Source organism: Mugil cephalus, chromosome 8 (assembly GCF_022458985.1).
Source record: "Mugil cephalus isolate CIBA_MC_2020 chromosome 8, CIBA_Mcephalus_1.1, whole genome shotgun sequence".
In the NCBI taxonomy this organism is placed as follows: Eukaryota; Metazoa; Chordata; class Actinopteri; order Mugiliformes; family Mugilidae; genus Mugil; species Mugil cephalus.
In genome coordinates, this window is record NC_061777.1 from 8697238 (window position 1) to 8711217 (window position 13980).

A 13980-nucleotide genomic window follows, 5' to 3' on the forward strand; every position below is an offset into this window, starting at 1 on the left:
TCTCAGCTGGACAAGGGAACGCCACCACAATTGTTGGTTGAGCTCCTCCCGCAACCATAAATTGCAGGCTAAAAATACCCTCCACTGTACCATGCAATCGTTCTATTGTTAGTGGCCTTGGATGAAAGCACTTGGTTTGAATAAACAGTCTGATAGAGCTAGCTAGCTGGCTGACTGGCTGGCTGGCTTGTGTTTCAGCCTCCCTGGCCAGGAGATACAGTGTTAACGCCCAGAGAGACAAGAGCAGGAGAGGACAGAGGGAGAAACACGGAGATGAACAGAGGAAACAATGACCATATCATTATAGCCCGCCACAGCGTTTACACTATCACACACAGCATTAGGAGCCCAACAGAAAAATAGTGGATTATCCTTTGATGTGGGGTGGGCTCCGTTTCAAATGCCGCCTTAAGTCCTTCATTTTAGTGCGTGGAGAGGGCCTATCCTTGGGCACCAAATTATACTCCGTGCCTTCGGAGTGTGTTCAGCGTTGGGGATGGTGGGTTAAGAGAGAGAGGAATGAGGAGGTGGAAAACAAGTGAGACAGTTACCAAGAGAAGGGGATTTGCAAAGTAGTTGAGAAAGAGGAAAAAAAAATAGTGCCTGCAGAGAGGCACAGAGCGAGGGAGGACTTGTAATGACAGCGGGGACAGTGTAAGAAAGAAAGAAAAAGAAAAAAGGGAAATAAAGGATGTACTTACAGTTGCCGTGTGAGATGCTAATCGGCTCGGAGTCCTCGGGGAAGCCCGCCCCGGCTATTTGCAGTAGCGTGAAGTAGAGTAACAAGGCCTCTGACCTCATGGTCGCACCAACGCTGCCGCCGCCGCTGCTGCTGGTCCTCTGCTACAGATTTGCCTCAGCCTATTCAGAGAGGGAGGAGATGACGGGAGAAAGGCAGAAGAAAATTGTTAAGCAATTGTTTTCACCTGACTGCCTCATCAATTACTTTCCCTCCTCGGTTTCTGCATCTTTGGCATGTGAAACAAACAAAACAGAAAAACAGCGCAGAAGCCGGAGAGGGAGGAGGGGGGTTATCCAAACAAGCTCAAGTCCACCTGAATTAGCCGTTTTTATGGATTTTGCACGGCCCATTGCAGCCTGTCAGAGATGTATTTATATATGCATTTTCGGCATTTTCGATGACTCAAGTAAGCCGCACCGCAAGCGAAACAGAATTAATTGGATTAGGTTGGTAATATGCGTCATAGATCGATGTCAGGGAGAGAAGATGTCTCTTCCTCTCTCTGTCTCTCGGTGTGTGATAGGGTCTTAGCGAAGTGGGAGAGATTAGCCTGCTATAGAGTATCAACTGTACCTTGGGACGGGGCAGGATGGCAAGGCGGGCACCTAATTTCCCACTTGCCACTCTCTTACAGGACAGCAGTCTTAACTTCCACGGGTCGATAACGACCGCGGGATAAATCTGTGCATAAGCATGGCAAACACTTTACAACAACAATGGCTTAAGAGGCACCTGCAGGAGTGTACTTTACTTATTTCTCCCTCGCATTTCTCTTTGCACGTCTCTCTACCTTAAATACCAAATGTTGACTCACCGCTCTCACTCGCTCACTCCCTGAATGTTTTTTTCTTTTTCATCTACCTTTGAATCCTTGAAATCTCTTTGTGCCCAACCAGCCAATCTTCTAATGTAACTTATATGTGCCCTCTGTAGTGGATTGTGCTGCAGATGCCCTACATCGCGTTGACGTAATGTCTGTATAGCACCGACCATGGCAACTGAGCTTTCCTTACTGCAGTTCGCGGCGACCAATTACGCCCATAAATCATCCAAGACAATTATTATGTCTGTAATCTAATCAAGAATAAAGCATTTAATTTGCATAAGACACCTTCTTCTTTCTTTTTTTTTTCCCAGCTGAAGCTGCAGGGGTGAGATGTTGCCGGGTAGACGGGGATGCTACAGTGATGAAGAATTGAATAAAATAGTCGATTTGATGAAAGTTGTTTATCCCACGCTGTATTTTCATTCGCCCGTTGCACGTCCAAAAAGGAGGACAAATGGGAGGCAGGAAGAAGAGAGGGGGGGGTGTTACTTTCTCTTTTCTTTGTCATGTCTCTCACTCTTCCCCCTCTCTCTCTCCCTTTCTCCCCTTCTCTCCATGCTCCTGTGAATCTCATTCAGGAGAGGAATGAAAACACTATTCACTGGTAGAATCATTTTAACGCTGAGGAGAATACCAATACTAAAGCCTGGATACGACCTTGATCTCACAAACCGCTCCGTTCCTCTCCCTACTCCTACTCCTCTTCTTCTTACCCAGCTTCTTTCCACGCCACATTCTATATATTTTTTACGAATGGAAAAACACAAAAATTGATTTTTTTTCTTCTCTTTTTTCCCCCTCACACTCCTCTTCATATTACGGTAAAGGTCGGCCCGAGCTGCATTTTGAGCTTCGCCTTCAAACTATTTCCAAACTGTAAATAAAACGTGGATTCCTTCTACACAAATACACAGCACGGGGCTAAAATGCGTGTCTCTCTCGTGAACCTTGACCCAGAGGTACCTCCAGTAATCAACTGACTGATGAGCAGGAAGTGGCGGGACACGGGAAGGTTAGCCTTGAGGGAGCTAACAATGAATGATGGATGGAGGCCGCGCTGGCCCAAGAAACAAGATGTGATCCGTCTTGGTACAGTCAGATAAAAGGGGATAATTGTGCTATTGTATTTTTAGACAGGACCTGATTATGTCAGAAACAAATATGTTACAGTTTTGGTTTTATTGTTCGTCGAACATATTCCCAGGAGATTAATCCTACGGCAGATCTTTTTTAAGGCGGGGAACATCCTCTGTCTACATCAGTGGGTTGTAATGTGATACTAAAAAGTGTTAGCCAAGCCATCTCACAGTGCCTACTCTAAAACACAAAATAAATTGAGCACAAAATGACTTAAGTGAAACCCCTAAGCCTTCCAGTGGCCCTTTCATTACCGGCTGCCACACATGAGTAACAGGAGGGAGCGAGTCACAGTCTGTCTTTACCGAATTACACTCTTTGTGTGGAAGAGCAAATTGCTTCCTTGTGTGCGAGTGTGACTATGTGTGTGCGCGCGCCGGCCCGTGATTTAAAATGCTACTTACGCACAGAACTCTAGACATCTGTCGAAACGCAAACTGAGAACATCAGGATTCGGGAAAACATGTGCTCAGACTTCCGCAATAAATCACCTCCTACCAGAATCCGCACATGCACAGGTGGAAACATGTGGATTTCCTCTCTTGTAAGAGCTTCCCTTGAAAAACAACCAAAGAGAAGACACAAAGAGTAACAATGGATCCCCGTGCCTCCTCCTCTGGGTTTTAATGGATAATAACACTTTGAGAACCTTATTCCCTTAAATCTCCAGCACGCTCGCAGTGATAAAGTAGCAGTTTGTGTGTGAAGCAGGGAGGCGAGAGTTAATCAAGCTGGATGCCGGCAGGAGGCCACCAGCAGGTAATAAAAACACAAGGACCCCCAAGAACCCCTCCTACATGCCGCACCATCTTATGAACAAACTAACACACATGCATGCACAATCAATCGCACACTCAGTCACCTTGCAACGCGCGGCAGCTACTAAGTAGAAGGAATGAACAAAAACACACATATTAATGCGAACTATATTGGCAATAAGGAATGCGCACAACTCGACGCAGACAAACAATCACAAACAGGCGGGCGGACACGTACAGCCCCCCATGGGGCCACGTGACCTAAGCTGCATTAGCTTTACCAATAAACACATCAGCGCGCCTAATGATGTTATTGCTGCTCTAGCATCAACATGTTAGTTATGGGTGCTTGGAGCTTAAACATGCTCGCAATAACACGCATTTATTTTAACGACAAGGTCGGCCACAGCGGGCTTCAGGTGAGGAAATGTTACCCAACATTTAGCTCCAGGTTTGTTTGTCTGTCTAGTTAATTTCACAAACGAACCTGAAAACACGGGTTAAGACGACGCTTGATTGGGCTGAATTCCACAAACTCAAACACACACAAACACACACACACCGAGTTAATCCTGAGAAGGTTCCAGCTGTTCATCTTGTGGAGCCCCCACTGTGCCAGACTAAACGTATAATGGAGTGAGTGACTGCCATTTGATTACATCTGAGCAGACCTGTTGGGGACAAGCTGATGCCTCCGAACGCGTTAAGAAACTGGTTTCCCAAGAAAAACGGCAGCAATTGTTTGTTTTTTTGTTTCCTAAGCTAAATACGACGCTTGACTATGATTAATTGAAGGGTGTGGGGTGGCGGTCTGGGTCGATGGATGGGTCAAGCAAAGTTTTCAAGTTGCAGTTGTTCACTTTTTCTTTTCCACTTGGTTTATTTTTGTTACTCGCTAATCTTCAAGTGGATGCTATCAATGCAACCGTGGTGACAAAGGTCCATAAATCTTAAGGGAGTACTTATCTTAACCGGGATCTAAATCAAATAAAGTTGTTTCCGCGACTAAACACAAGCCAACTTTGAATATGACTCGACTCTATCGAAAGGAGGAGAGAGAAGAAAGACTCGAAGGAAGATTTTTCTGTCATTCTGAAGAGCAGTTCTCAACAACTTGGAGGACTTCTTAAGCGATGCTGTTTATGTGCGGTTCGCTTCTTTCTCCACGGCCATCAGTTTGTACTTGAGACCTTATCACACTGGAGCCTGAACAGCCTCCTTGTGGCTTTGCATAACATGGCCCCGCACAATAGCTGTCTGTGTGCATCGAGGCAGTGTTGTTTTTTTGTGCGTCGCCTCTCAAATTGTGCAACGCGATATTCTCATCAACATGTCACTGTCATTACAGAGGATAACGGAGCGACTTGTTTTCCAATTGGGTTTTTGATCGCAGTCAGGTCTGGGGGAAGCGTTCCATATGAAGGTTTTAAAGTGGCAGCTTCTTGTAAATTCTGCCTGACAGCTTTGATATGTGTGCAGCCTGCTTGTGTTTATATTTGGCCGTCTGGGTAATGTCCACAGATTGGTGCTGAAGGTTTTACAGATGACAGGAATGCCAAAGAGAATGGAGTAGCTTACTGGCAATGTGCTGCTATGTGCCTGTAAGTATGGCCGACAACCACATTCGGAAGGATCTGCAGCTACATTTATGTTTAATTGAAATTTTGTAACGGATGGCGCAAGACGTGGTTTTATTTTTATATTTATTATTTCATTGGAAGTGAAGAAATCAAATTGTTGGTTTAACCAAATTCTGAGGCAACACGTTTGTCCCCATTGATCGTACTTACAAAGGAAACAGTTCCCATATGTTCTGTGGAATATTTCAAGTAGTTTTTGTAAAAGTCTTCCAATTACATGATGAAAAGTCATTGAGAGAAAGCGAAAAAGACGAAAGAATTAAATAAGAACTTACTACTAGACATAAACTGATCATTTAAACGTCGCACAAGTTACATAAAAGTGTCTGACAGAAATGGGGAGTTTGTCTGTCTGTTGGGTTTCTGGAACCGAATAAAAGCCGGAGCGTTTTTTCCAGCTGAACAAATGACAGCAGGGTAATTCTTCAGAACTTTCTGCTGCGTGATAATCTCAACCCATTACACAGCAAAAGCCGAAAACATGGGGCAGAACACAACACCCGTCACAACACCAGACCGCACTAAAATCTGACACTTTTACGCAGCCACATAAACAACACATTGCTAAAAACCTGATGGAGTTGTCCACCTCCGTCCGTCCACACCCGTTCACCGGCCCGCTGGAGGAAACGGTGCGAAGGTAGTAGACAATTAGACCGAGCACAAAGGAGGTCGGAAGGAAAGCCAGGTGAGAATAATGCATTGATCCGCTATATGGGGATAAAAATGGAACACATCCAACCACCTCGGGCTCCCAAATGGGGAGGATACCCTGGCAGGTGTTTACACTTGTCAGTCCTGGCCTGATAAATCAGACAGAAAAGACAGGAGGAGCTGTCTGCCTGAACCCAGGAGGCCACGATAAAAGGAGGGAATGGAGGGAGCGCAAGAGGGAGGAACCTGCCTGTCTTTTCTGAGAACAAGTGCCAAACCAGCATCCTGGATAAGCACACAAACACAACCACACACACACACACACACGTGCATGCATACTCCTCCAAACAGTCCTCGAGCCATCCAAAAGCATACTTTTCCCTTCTTTTTTTTTTCATCCCTTAGATGTTGCCTTCAAATAAATATCTGCATGGAGGTAATCCATCATGGTTTGATTATTAAAAGACAATAAAGTGGACATGAATGAGGCACCCCGTCGCTGTGGGCCCTTTATTAAAACAGGAGTCCAAATGCAAGAACGTCTCCCCATAAAGAAGTGACGGATTGATTCTGGGAGCGGGCCAAAGACGACTCAAAAAAACGCGAGAGGGAAAAGAGGGGGGAAAGAAAGACTCAAGAGCAGTGAAGGAATAGAGGCAAAGTGCCAACTTGGAACAACGGTAACCTAACAAAGACATTCAGAGACTGGTGATAAGCTGCTATCTTTACAACGTTGCCGCTGTGATGTGAAAGCCATTACCCGGAACATGCCTCTGTGTTCTTAATCATTAAAAACAATTATCTGTTCCGAAGCAATAGATGTCCTTTTCCGGGTTGTGTTGAGGACACTTGAGGTTGCAAATTACCATAGTTATTAAAAAGAGCATGGCAAAAATTAAAATGAGAAAAGTTTAATGAGGAAAGGAAAGGAAAGGAAAGGAAAGAAAGGAAAGGAAAGGAAAGGAAAGGAAAGGAAAGGAAAGGAAAGGAAAGGAAAGGAAAGGAAAGAGGGGAAGAGGAGGGGAGCTTGATGGGAGTTCGCTGTCCAAGAATGATCCAAAGTAAACTGACACCACACCAACCTCGCCACCAGCAGAAATCAGTCAGGGAGAAAGATGAGAGGAGATAACTACCACTCACTGCATTGTTTTTCAAAAGTAGGTCAAGAACTTGTTGGCTGCCAGGGCTGAGATGAGCTGCTTAAACTGCCTCGGAAAACTTCTAACAGCTCAAGGTTTAGTCTAAGACAAAAATATAACGTCTTACACGGCATCAGATCGGCCAAAACCACACACGAATAAGTGTGCGCAACTCAGAAGGTTCAGTATAGGGAAACACTGTGCATTTATACCTGAAATACAACCTGGGAATTTATTTTCTGCATGATCAAGCGACCGCGGCTTTAGCAGCACGTCAAAAACAAAACCACTGAACTCAGATGTCTCGATAATTTCTGGATAACCTGAACCATACAGACAGAGGATGAACCTCACAGGCTACTGTTAACCGCAGACTTCTACTCCAGCACCAAAGTGAGCTGGGTGGATTTCCATTCCTTTTCCTTTATCTGCTCACGAATGCAAGCGAGCCAACGTTTCATACTCGAACGGCGAACTCGGCACCATCTGCATCTTGTTTCGTCTTTGTCTGTGTGTCGGTGGCCAGCGTAGCCAAATGTCCCCCATGTCACCCTCACTACTTCACCCAGACCAAATTAAAACATTCATTGTGCCGCATCGCCGTCGTTCTTTTCTCCCTCTATTCATCCTGCAAACTATTTTTTAATCTTTTCATCTGCTTCTGCAAAGAAGTAAAAGGTGAGCGCGGTGCAGGCTGCTCCTTTGCTGCTTTGTTTGGGGGTAAAAAAAAAAAAATGCATTTGGGAATCAAAACAAGCCCTCGGTTGGTGACACACATTCGCCAAAAAAAAACAAAAAAAAACATAAAAGCCCAGCTTGCATCACACACTCACACACAACTGGTGCTTAAGCGATTGACCCAAAACAAAAAAAACGTTACGCATTTAAGTATCAGAACGTTTTGAAGGCCTGTCAATCACTGTTCGTGAGGATGTTAGCCTAGCGCAGCAAACTAATCAAGCTGATATAGAGTTGTGTGAACGTGGCCTCCCCTGCCTCTCTCTCAACGCAGCTATCTCTTCGGTTTGACGCTCCTCTGTCTGACTTTACAATTCCCCTTTCCATCCTTTTACTATTTAAATGCTAAGTGATATCAGGGAATACTTTTGTCAGTTCATACACCAGCTGGTCATCTGTCTGTGGTGTTGAGTTGGATCCTTGTCAAAAGCAGCTGAGAAATACAAAACTGAGACTTTTTTTTTTCCTCAGAGGAAGTAACAGCAGTAAAAAAAAATAATATTAAAAAAAAAAGGTGTCAGAATGTCACTGAGCTAAATGCCACATTAACTCCGCAGAGACGGATCCTGGAATGACTGCAGCTGTGTCCCGTGGAGCAGCGATTGGAGTGTTGAAACTGTCACACGGCATAATGCACATTTTACTTGGAAACTGACTTTACGAAGGCCAACCGCCGAGTGCCTTCAGGCTGCGCCGCGCCATTTCGTGCTATGCTTAGTCATGATACAGACCTGGGACTTCCAGCCTGTAAGCTCTGTGAGTCAAGTAATACTTTAAATATGCTGCCTGAGGTTGAATCCACATGGCAATATGTTTAGAAATGCGCTCCAGTGCACAAGGATCTACATGCAATTCCAGGCTCTCATCTTTAGTAAACATCAGCTAAGCCATTACCAGGTAGACGGATTACAAAAAAAATAAATAATTTCTGCGGGCTGAGTATTTCCGAATCCAAAATGCATGTCACTTTTAGAAGGGAGAAGGGGTTCGCTGCAGCTCAGTCTTGCTGCAATTCGTGCAAGTTCTTTTCGAGTCAAAGTAAAAATTTGTGCTTAGAGGAGTACGGAAGGTGTAGCCGAGGGACGCCGTGTTCCTGGGGTAGTTTTCCCTCGCAAATAAAGTAGGACGAGCAATCAATAAAACAATAGCTGTAATTCTGGCTTGGGAGCTGGACGGTTACGAACGCTGTTTCTCGACAGGCCCAGGCTGTAAATGAGAAAAAGTCTCAAAGTCAATAATCAACGGTGGCTCACTAAGTGGTTTTTATTGTGGATATAAAAGGCTCAAAAAGATCTGAGGGAAAGAAATGGAAATTTTAATCCGTACTGGACCTTGACTAAATAGACATAAAGTTGTAATCAATGTTGCATCTATGTAAAAAAAAAAGAGTTACACACATAACCAGTGTCTGCAGCCAAGAAGATAAAGACAGAAAGACTCTTGTGTTTGGACTGTACAGTATATGTTTTGCTTATTTCCCATTCTTTTAACAGTGAACTCATGCAGCTGTTTTTTTTGTTTTTTTTTGGGTTCTTTTCCTTCCCCTTCAACAAAACTGGAAAATCAGACACAGGATATAAGCGGGTGGTCTGCAGGGACTAAACAAGAGGTGTGATGCTTTTCTGTTGTCGTATCCATCTGGTGCAGTTTTCACATCTCACAGCATCCTGCTTCTTCATAATAGGTGTTCTTGAGAGTTTTTTTTACAAGGTGTGACACAGTCTCTATCCGTGCCTCATTGTGCACCTAATCGCAGTTAACAGTGCATTGCTCTTCAGCGCACGTTGAAAACAGGTTTGACTTTTTTTTCTTTTTTTTTCTCCCCCGACAAGCCATTTGAGCATTTTTTTCATAAACTGTGCAATTTCGGAGGGGAAGCACGCTGAAGACGTCAACATTCACAAATCACAAGTCATACGTCCTTGCGGCCAAAGCGAGAAGCAAAAGCAATAAAAATGCCAGGTTACCTTGTAAATAATGCTCCTGGATATCGCGTAGTCTGTTTCGGCCATAAAGCCTGCAAATGTACCGTGATTTAATTTGCTGTTTTGCCATCACATAAAATCATTTCAGTCCCAAGTTAATGACATTTTTCTCTCAGTTTATTTGATGCAGGTTCCATTATGCTAAGTGACTGAGCCTGTGTCCTCGCTGATAACTGGCTAGCTGGCCTTCCGCTCCGCAGTAGCAGGCCTATCAGATGTGCCTGAGCGTGATGCTAATCTTCTATTAAGGAAGGCCATGGATTGGAATGAGAAGACTGCAGCACTAGCACACACTTTCCTTCCCTAATGATCTGTCTCTGTGTCCATTTCATTTAGTACAGTGATTTTCAACCTCTTTGTCTTTCTCTTTGTCCATTTCTCCGTATTTACCTTTGTTCCATCCCATGCTCTCCATGCAATTTAACACCAAATACATCTTCCGACCAGAATAAAACCTCCCTCCCTCATCTCCCTCAAATTTTCATCCTATAACAGGAAACATATATTTTATAATGGGGGATAAAGTAAGCTAAACACAATTACATTCTGTGTTAGCCTGTGATATCGTGATAATGGTAACAGAGTATCTTGTTTTCTGTTCAGTGCATCATATCCAATAGCATTATGAATCATCTGTGATAAACCAGGACATTCAATACCGCTGCTGCATGAGGTCTAAGTCACTAAGTGACAACGCATTGTGCCACAGCCGCTGCCAGTGTATGGTATAAATCTGTCTGAACGTTGTTATCTTCGCAAACCATATTGTAGGAGGGATGCAGGGCGCATCCAGCTCTAGACTAATGAACAAGATGACAATGTTCTGGCAGGCAGATCATTGACACATCCCGAAGTGTGCAAAAACAAAATGTATGGAGAGCACATGTATAACACAATGCCGTACAGCCAGTTGAAAAATAGATGCTGCCAGTCGGCAGAAGCCCGCCGATTGTCATTTCCATGGCTTTTATGTGACACGATGAGGTGACACAATAGAAAGACTAGTTTTTGCCCGTTTTTTTTTGGTTGAACCGTCAATAAATTAAACGGCGGGAGAAAAGATGTGGAGAAATTCAAATATGTGGGAAAACGGATGTAAAAACCGTTCAGAGATGCACAAAGTAGCAACAGAAGCAAGGATATAACATTTCCTTAAGGAAACCAATGTCGGTCGCTAAACCTGATTAGCGCAAAGCCGATTAGCACTATTAGTATGTCACTATACCCTGCAGTACCCTGTGCTGTGGACTAATATGTCTGTGCTACCAACAGACTGGTTTCATGACAACAGAAACAGAGTCGTGGCTACAGGCAAGGCACCAGGCACCAACAGCATATGGGTCATCTTTATCTTTTCATATCTCCTGGAGTAAAAGAATGATTAACATTACAAACTGTCTCTTAAATGAAAAAAACAAAACAAAACATTAACCACAAAGACTGTTTAGTAGCATCTATAGGCTAATTATCCAAACAAAGAGCCAAAACCCATGTAGGTTTGTGCGTACAGTACATAAGGTTGGATTATTAGCTAGCCTTGGTTAACATAAGTTGTGTTACTGAATGTTTGTGCATTTGCCATTTGATGTTTTAGAAAACACCCTCTGACAGCAATCAAACACGGCGATGAGAGGTTATGAACAGACTTGTTTTGTTTTATAAAACGGAAGCAAAAGTTAATATGCAGCGAATGTCAGCGTTAAGCAATGGGCTGTATAAATACTGATGCCACGAGAGAGGTGCATTCTTTATAATGAGACCACAAAATCAATGGAAGGAGAAGACGCTGTTCAGCTCCACATGTTCATTTGTGGAACGGTATAAAGGAAAAGTCCCAGGGATGGGAGTGAATAACATTAAACGCGTTATGTGATCAGCCCAGGGAAGAGAAATACAACTCCCCCAGCGTCCGCATTGTTGTATTCTAAGTGATGTAATGGTAATGCAAGTATCTATAGTGCTGCAAACGCTTGGCTGGCTGGGAACTAAGAGAGCAAGTGCACATGCTAATTGTAAATCTAACAGTGTGTGGCAACTGAGGATCCCTACTCTTTTCTTATGGGAGGTCATTTTAAGAAAAAGGCTAGACAGATACTTTGGGTCCAACGCTTGAGACTAGAGGGAAAACACCACTCAGAGAGAAAAAGATAAGACGCAGTCTTGAAAGTCTGAAATATGGATCGAAAACAAAGCAAATATGACCTTGTGTTGGCTCTGCAGCTGTTTGAACCTAGGCCCGCGTCATTGTTTCCCCCATAGGCACAGTAATTATGCAGTAATTACAGTGTACGGTTACAATGAACACTTGTACTTCACAGACTTCCAAATCGTGTACTAACTGGTGTAAAACGGTATGAAATCACATCTGAATCACCTTCTTTCATTTTTCCGAGTGTAAAATTGACATTTGTGTTTAGATTTATTTCGAGTGTCACACGAGGGCTTACGAGATGCTTCTGAGCGATTCTGCTCCCCGCGGAGAGGAACGCATATATATTTACTGCCGTCTGTGTCTCTGGCTTCCATCGCAAATTTCAGCAAAGCGCAGATGACGGTTCTCCAATAAGTAATTTTCCACGCTATGTCACAGCATCTTTGTGATCACTAACTTCTTATATCGGCTGTGTCAAGCAATTTTTCTAATGGAAATGTTGCATTAATTCAGCGGCCACGGCCATACATCATAGCTGTAAATTTCCCTTGTGGGAGCCGAGCAGAGCCGGACCAGGCCAGACCGGGTTAGCGTGCGGATTGTCTGGCTTAAAACAAAGGAAAGAGGGTTTATTCTGCGTAGGATGTGTTCGGAATGACGACGGCGCTCTGGGAAATTTTGCACTCATTAGATAAAATTGAACATTAAATTTCTAATTAACGTGATCACGATTAAAATTAGGTTCTTTATTCATCTAGGCTGCCACTTTAGAAATTTAAACCTAACAATAGAGAAAGACGTGTGTGGTCAACAGTAAACATTTTTATCTATTCACAACTATCAGACTGAGAGAATATAAGCAGCACAACCTCCGGCATACAAATAAGCAGTGAACCGGGATAAAAAACCTGTTTGCGCTGCATAATTGCCGAAAACTTGCAATCTGGAAGGTGGAGCACACAATTACTCTTTCTTTCTATTCCATCTATTTTCTCCTCTTCACACCACAACTCACTAAGTGTTGTTCCTCCCAAGTGATAAAAGCTTTAACAGCCTACGGTACCATTTCACGCCTACAAATACTGATTACTTTTTTTTTTTTCTTTTTCTTAGTTAAATCTTATTTCTGTTTCAGCATCTTGAAAAGGACGCGAAAACCTCTGCTTGGAAACCTCAACCGCTTCCTCCGCCTTTCATCTGTAACCTTCTAACCCCTTCCGTTTACCACACTGGGGCAACATCTGAAGATCTGCATTTATGACTTCCTGTCATCATGAGGGCAGGGGAAGGGGGAAAACGAAAGCGAGGGGAGCCAGACCGACAGTCGCGAGAGCCTCGAGTCTCGAGAACCATTGTTCTCAGCCTGAGCGCTCATGAAGATTGGAGTGCCAGGGGACCGAATAGGAGAGACCACAGTGACGGGCTGCTGCAAGTGTTTGTGCACCTTGAAAGGTGTTGCGTTACAGTCAGTCGGTCAGGTGGAGGGCGTGCGCTTACCTGCAGCTCCTGGGCTTTACACTGGAAAAGCACAGAAGGGGGAAACCTGAGACAGTCAAGCCCACTCACTGTGATGTTAAGCTAATGCCAAGATTACAGCTTCCTTTCAATCAAAACCATTAAAAACAACAAAAAACAAACCTAGCTACTTCCCTGTCTGCTTGATGTCTTTGTCTGTTGCTCCGTCTGCCCCGCTGAATGCCAAACAACAAACCTAAAGCACATCAGGTTCTCTGAATTATATATTTTCACGGATGATGAAAAACATCTGAAGGGTTTAAAGGGGTGACTAAGGGAGAATTAAGAGAGAGAAAAAGACCAAAAAAAAAAAAAAAAAAACATCTCGGCTAAGCAGAGACATCTATCATGGCTGTTTATTCAGTGGATGAAGAGTTATCATGTCAGTCCACTTTTCAGGAGAGTTTGACGGATCGCGTGGAGCGAAGCCCCTTTCTTTTTGTCTCAAACGCTTAAGATATTTTGAAAGAGACAAAAGAAAAACAGCGGTTTGTTAAACCTGAATGACTGAACGCTAGAAGACATTGATTCATGTCTGCAGCTGCATGCCCGTACACCTTTATTAAGCAGCGCCTTCTATTACAGATGACAGATTACTGGGCCGCCTGATTTGGTGCCAGCGGCTCTTTAAAGGCAGTGACACTTTGAGCTAAACATCACCAAATTGCCATCTTGGTAGACCAGTGTGTGCTAA

The 13980-nt window shown here is 43.8% G+C and overlaps 1 protein-coding gene across 5 annotated transcripts in view; it reads right to left on the bottom strand.

The window, feature by feature from the left end:
- The window catches only part of sema6a (sema domain, transmembrane domain (TM), and cytoplasmic domain, (semaphorin) 6A), a 99024-nt gene that overhangs the window by 55886 nt on the left and 29158 nt on the right, over positions 1-13980 (bottom strand). For all 5 annotated transcript variants that reach the window (XM_047590903.1, XM_047590902.1, XM_047590906.1 and 2 more), the window contains one exon: positions 702-861. In XM_047590903.1, coding sequence (XP_047446859.1) covers positions 702-801 — 100 coding nt within the window. In that variant the 5' untranslated portion in view covers positions 802-861. The remainder of the gene's footprint in view (positions 1-701; positions 862-13980) is intronic.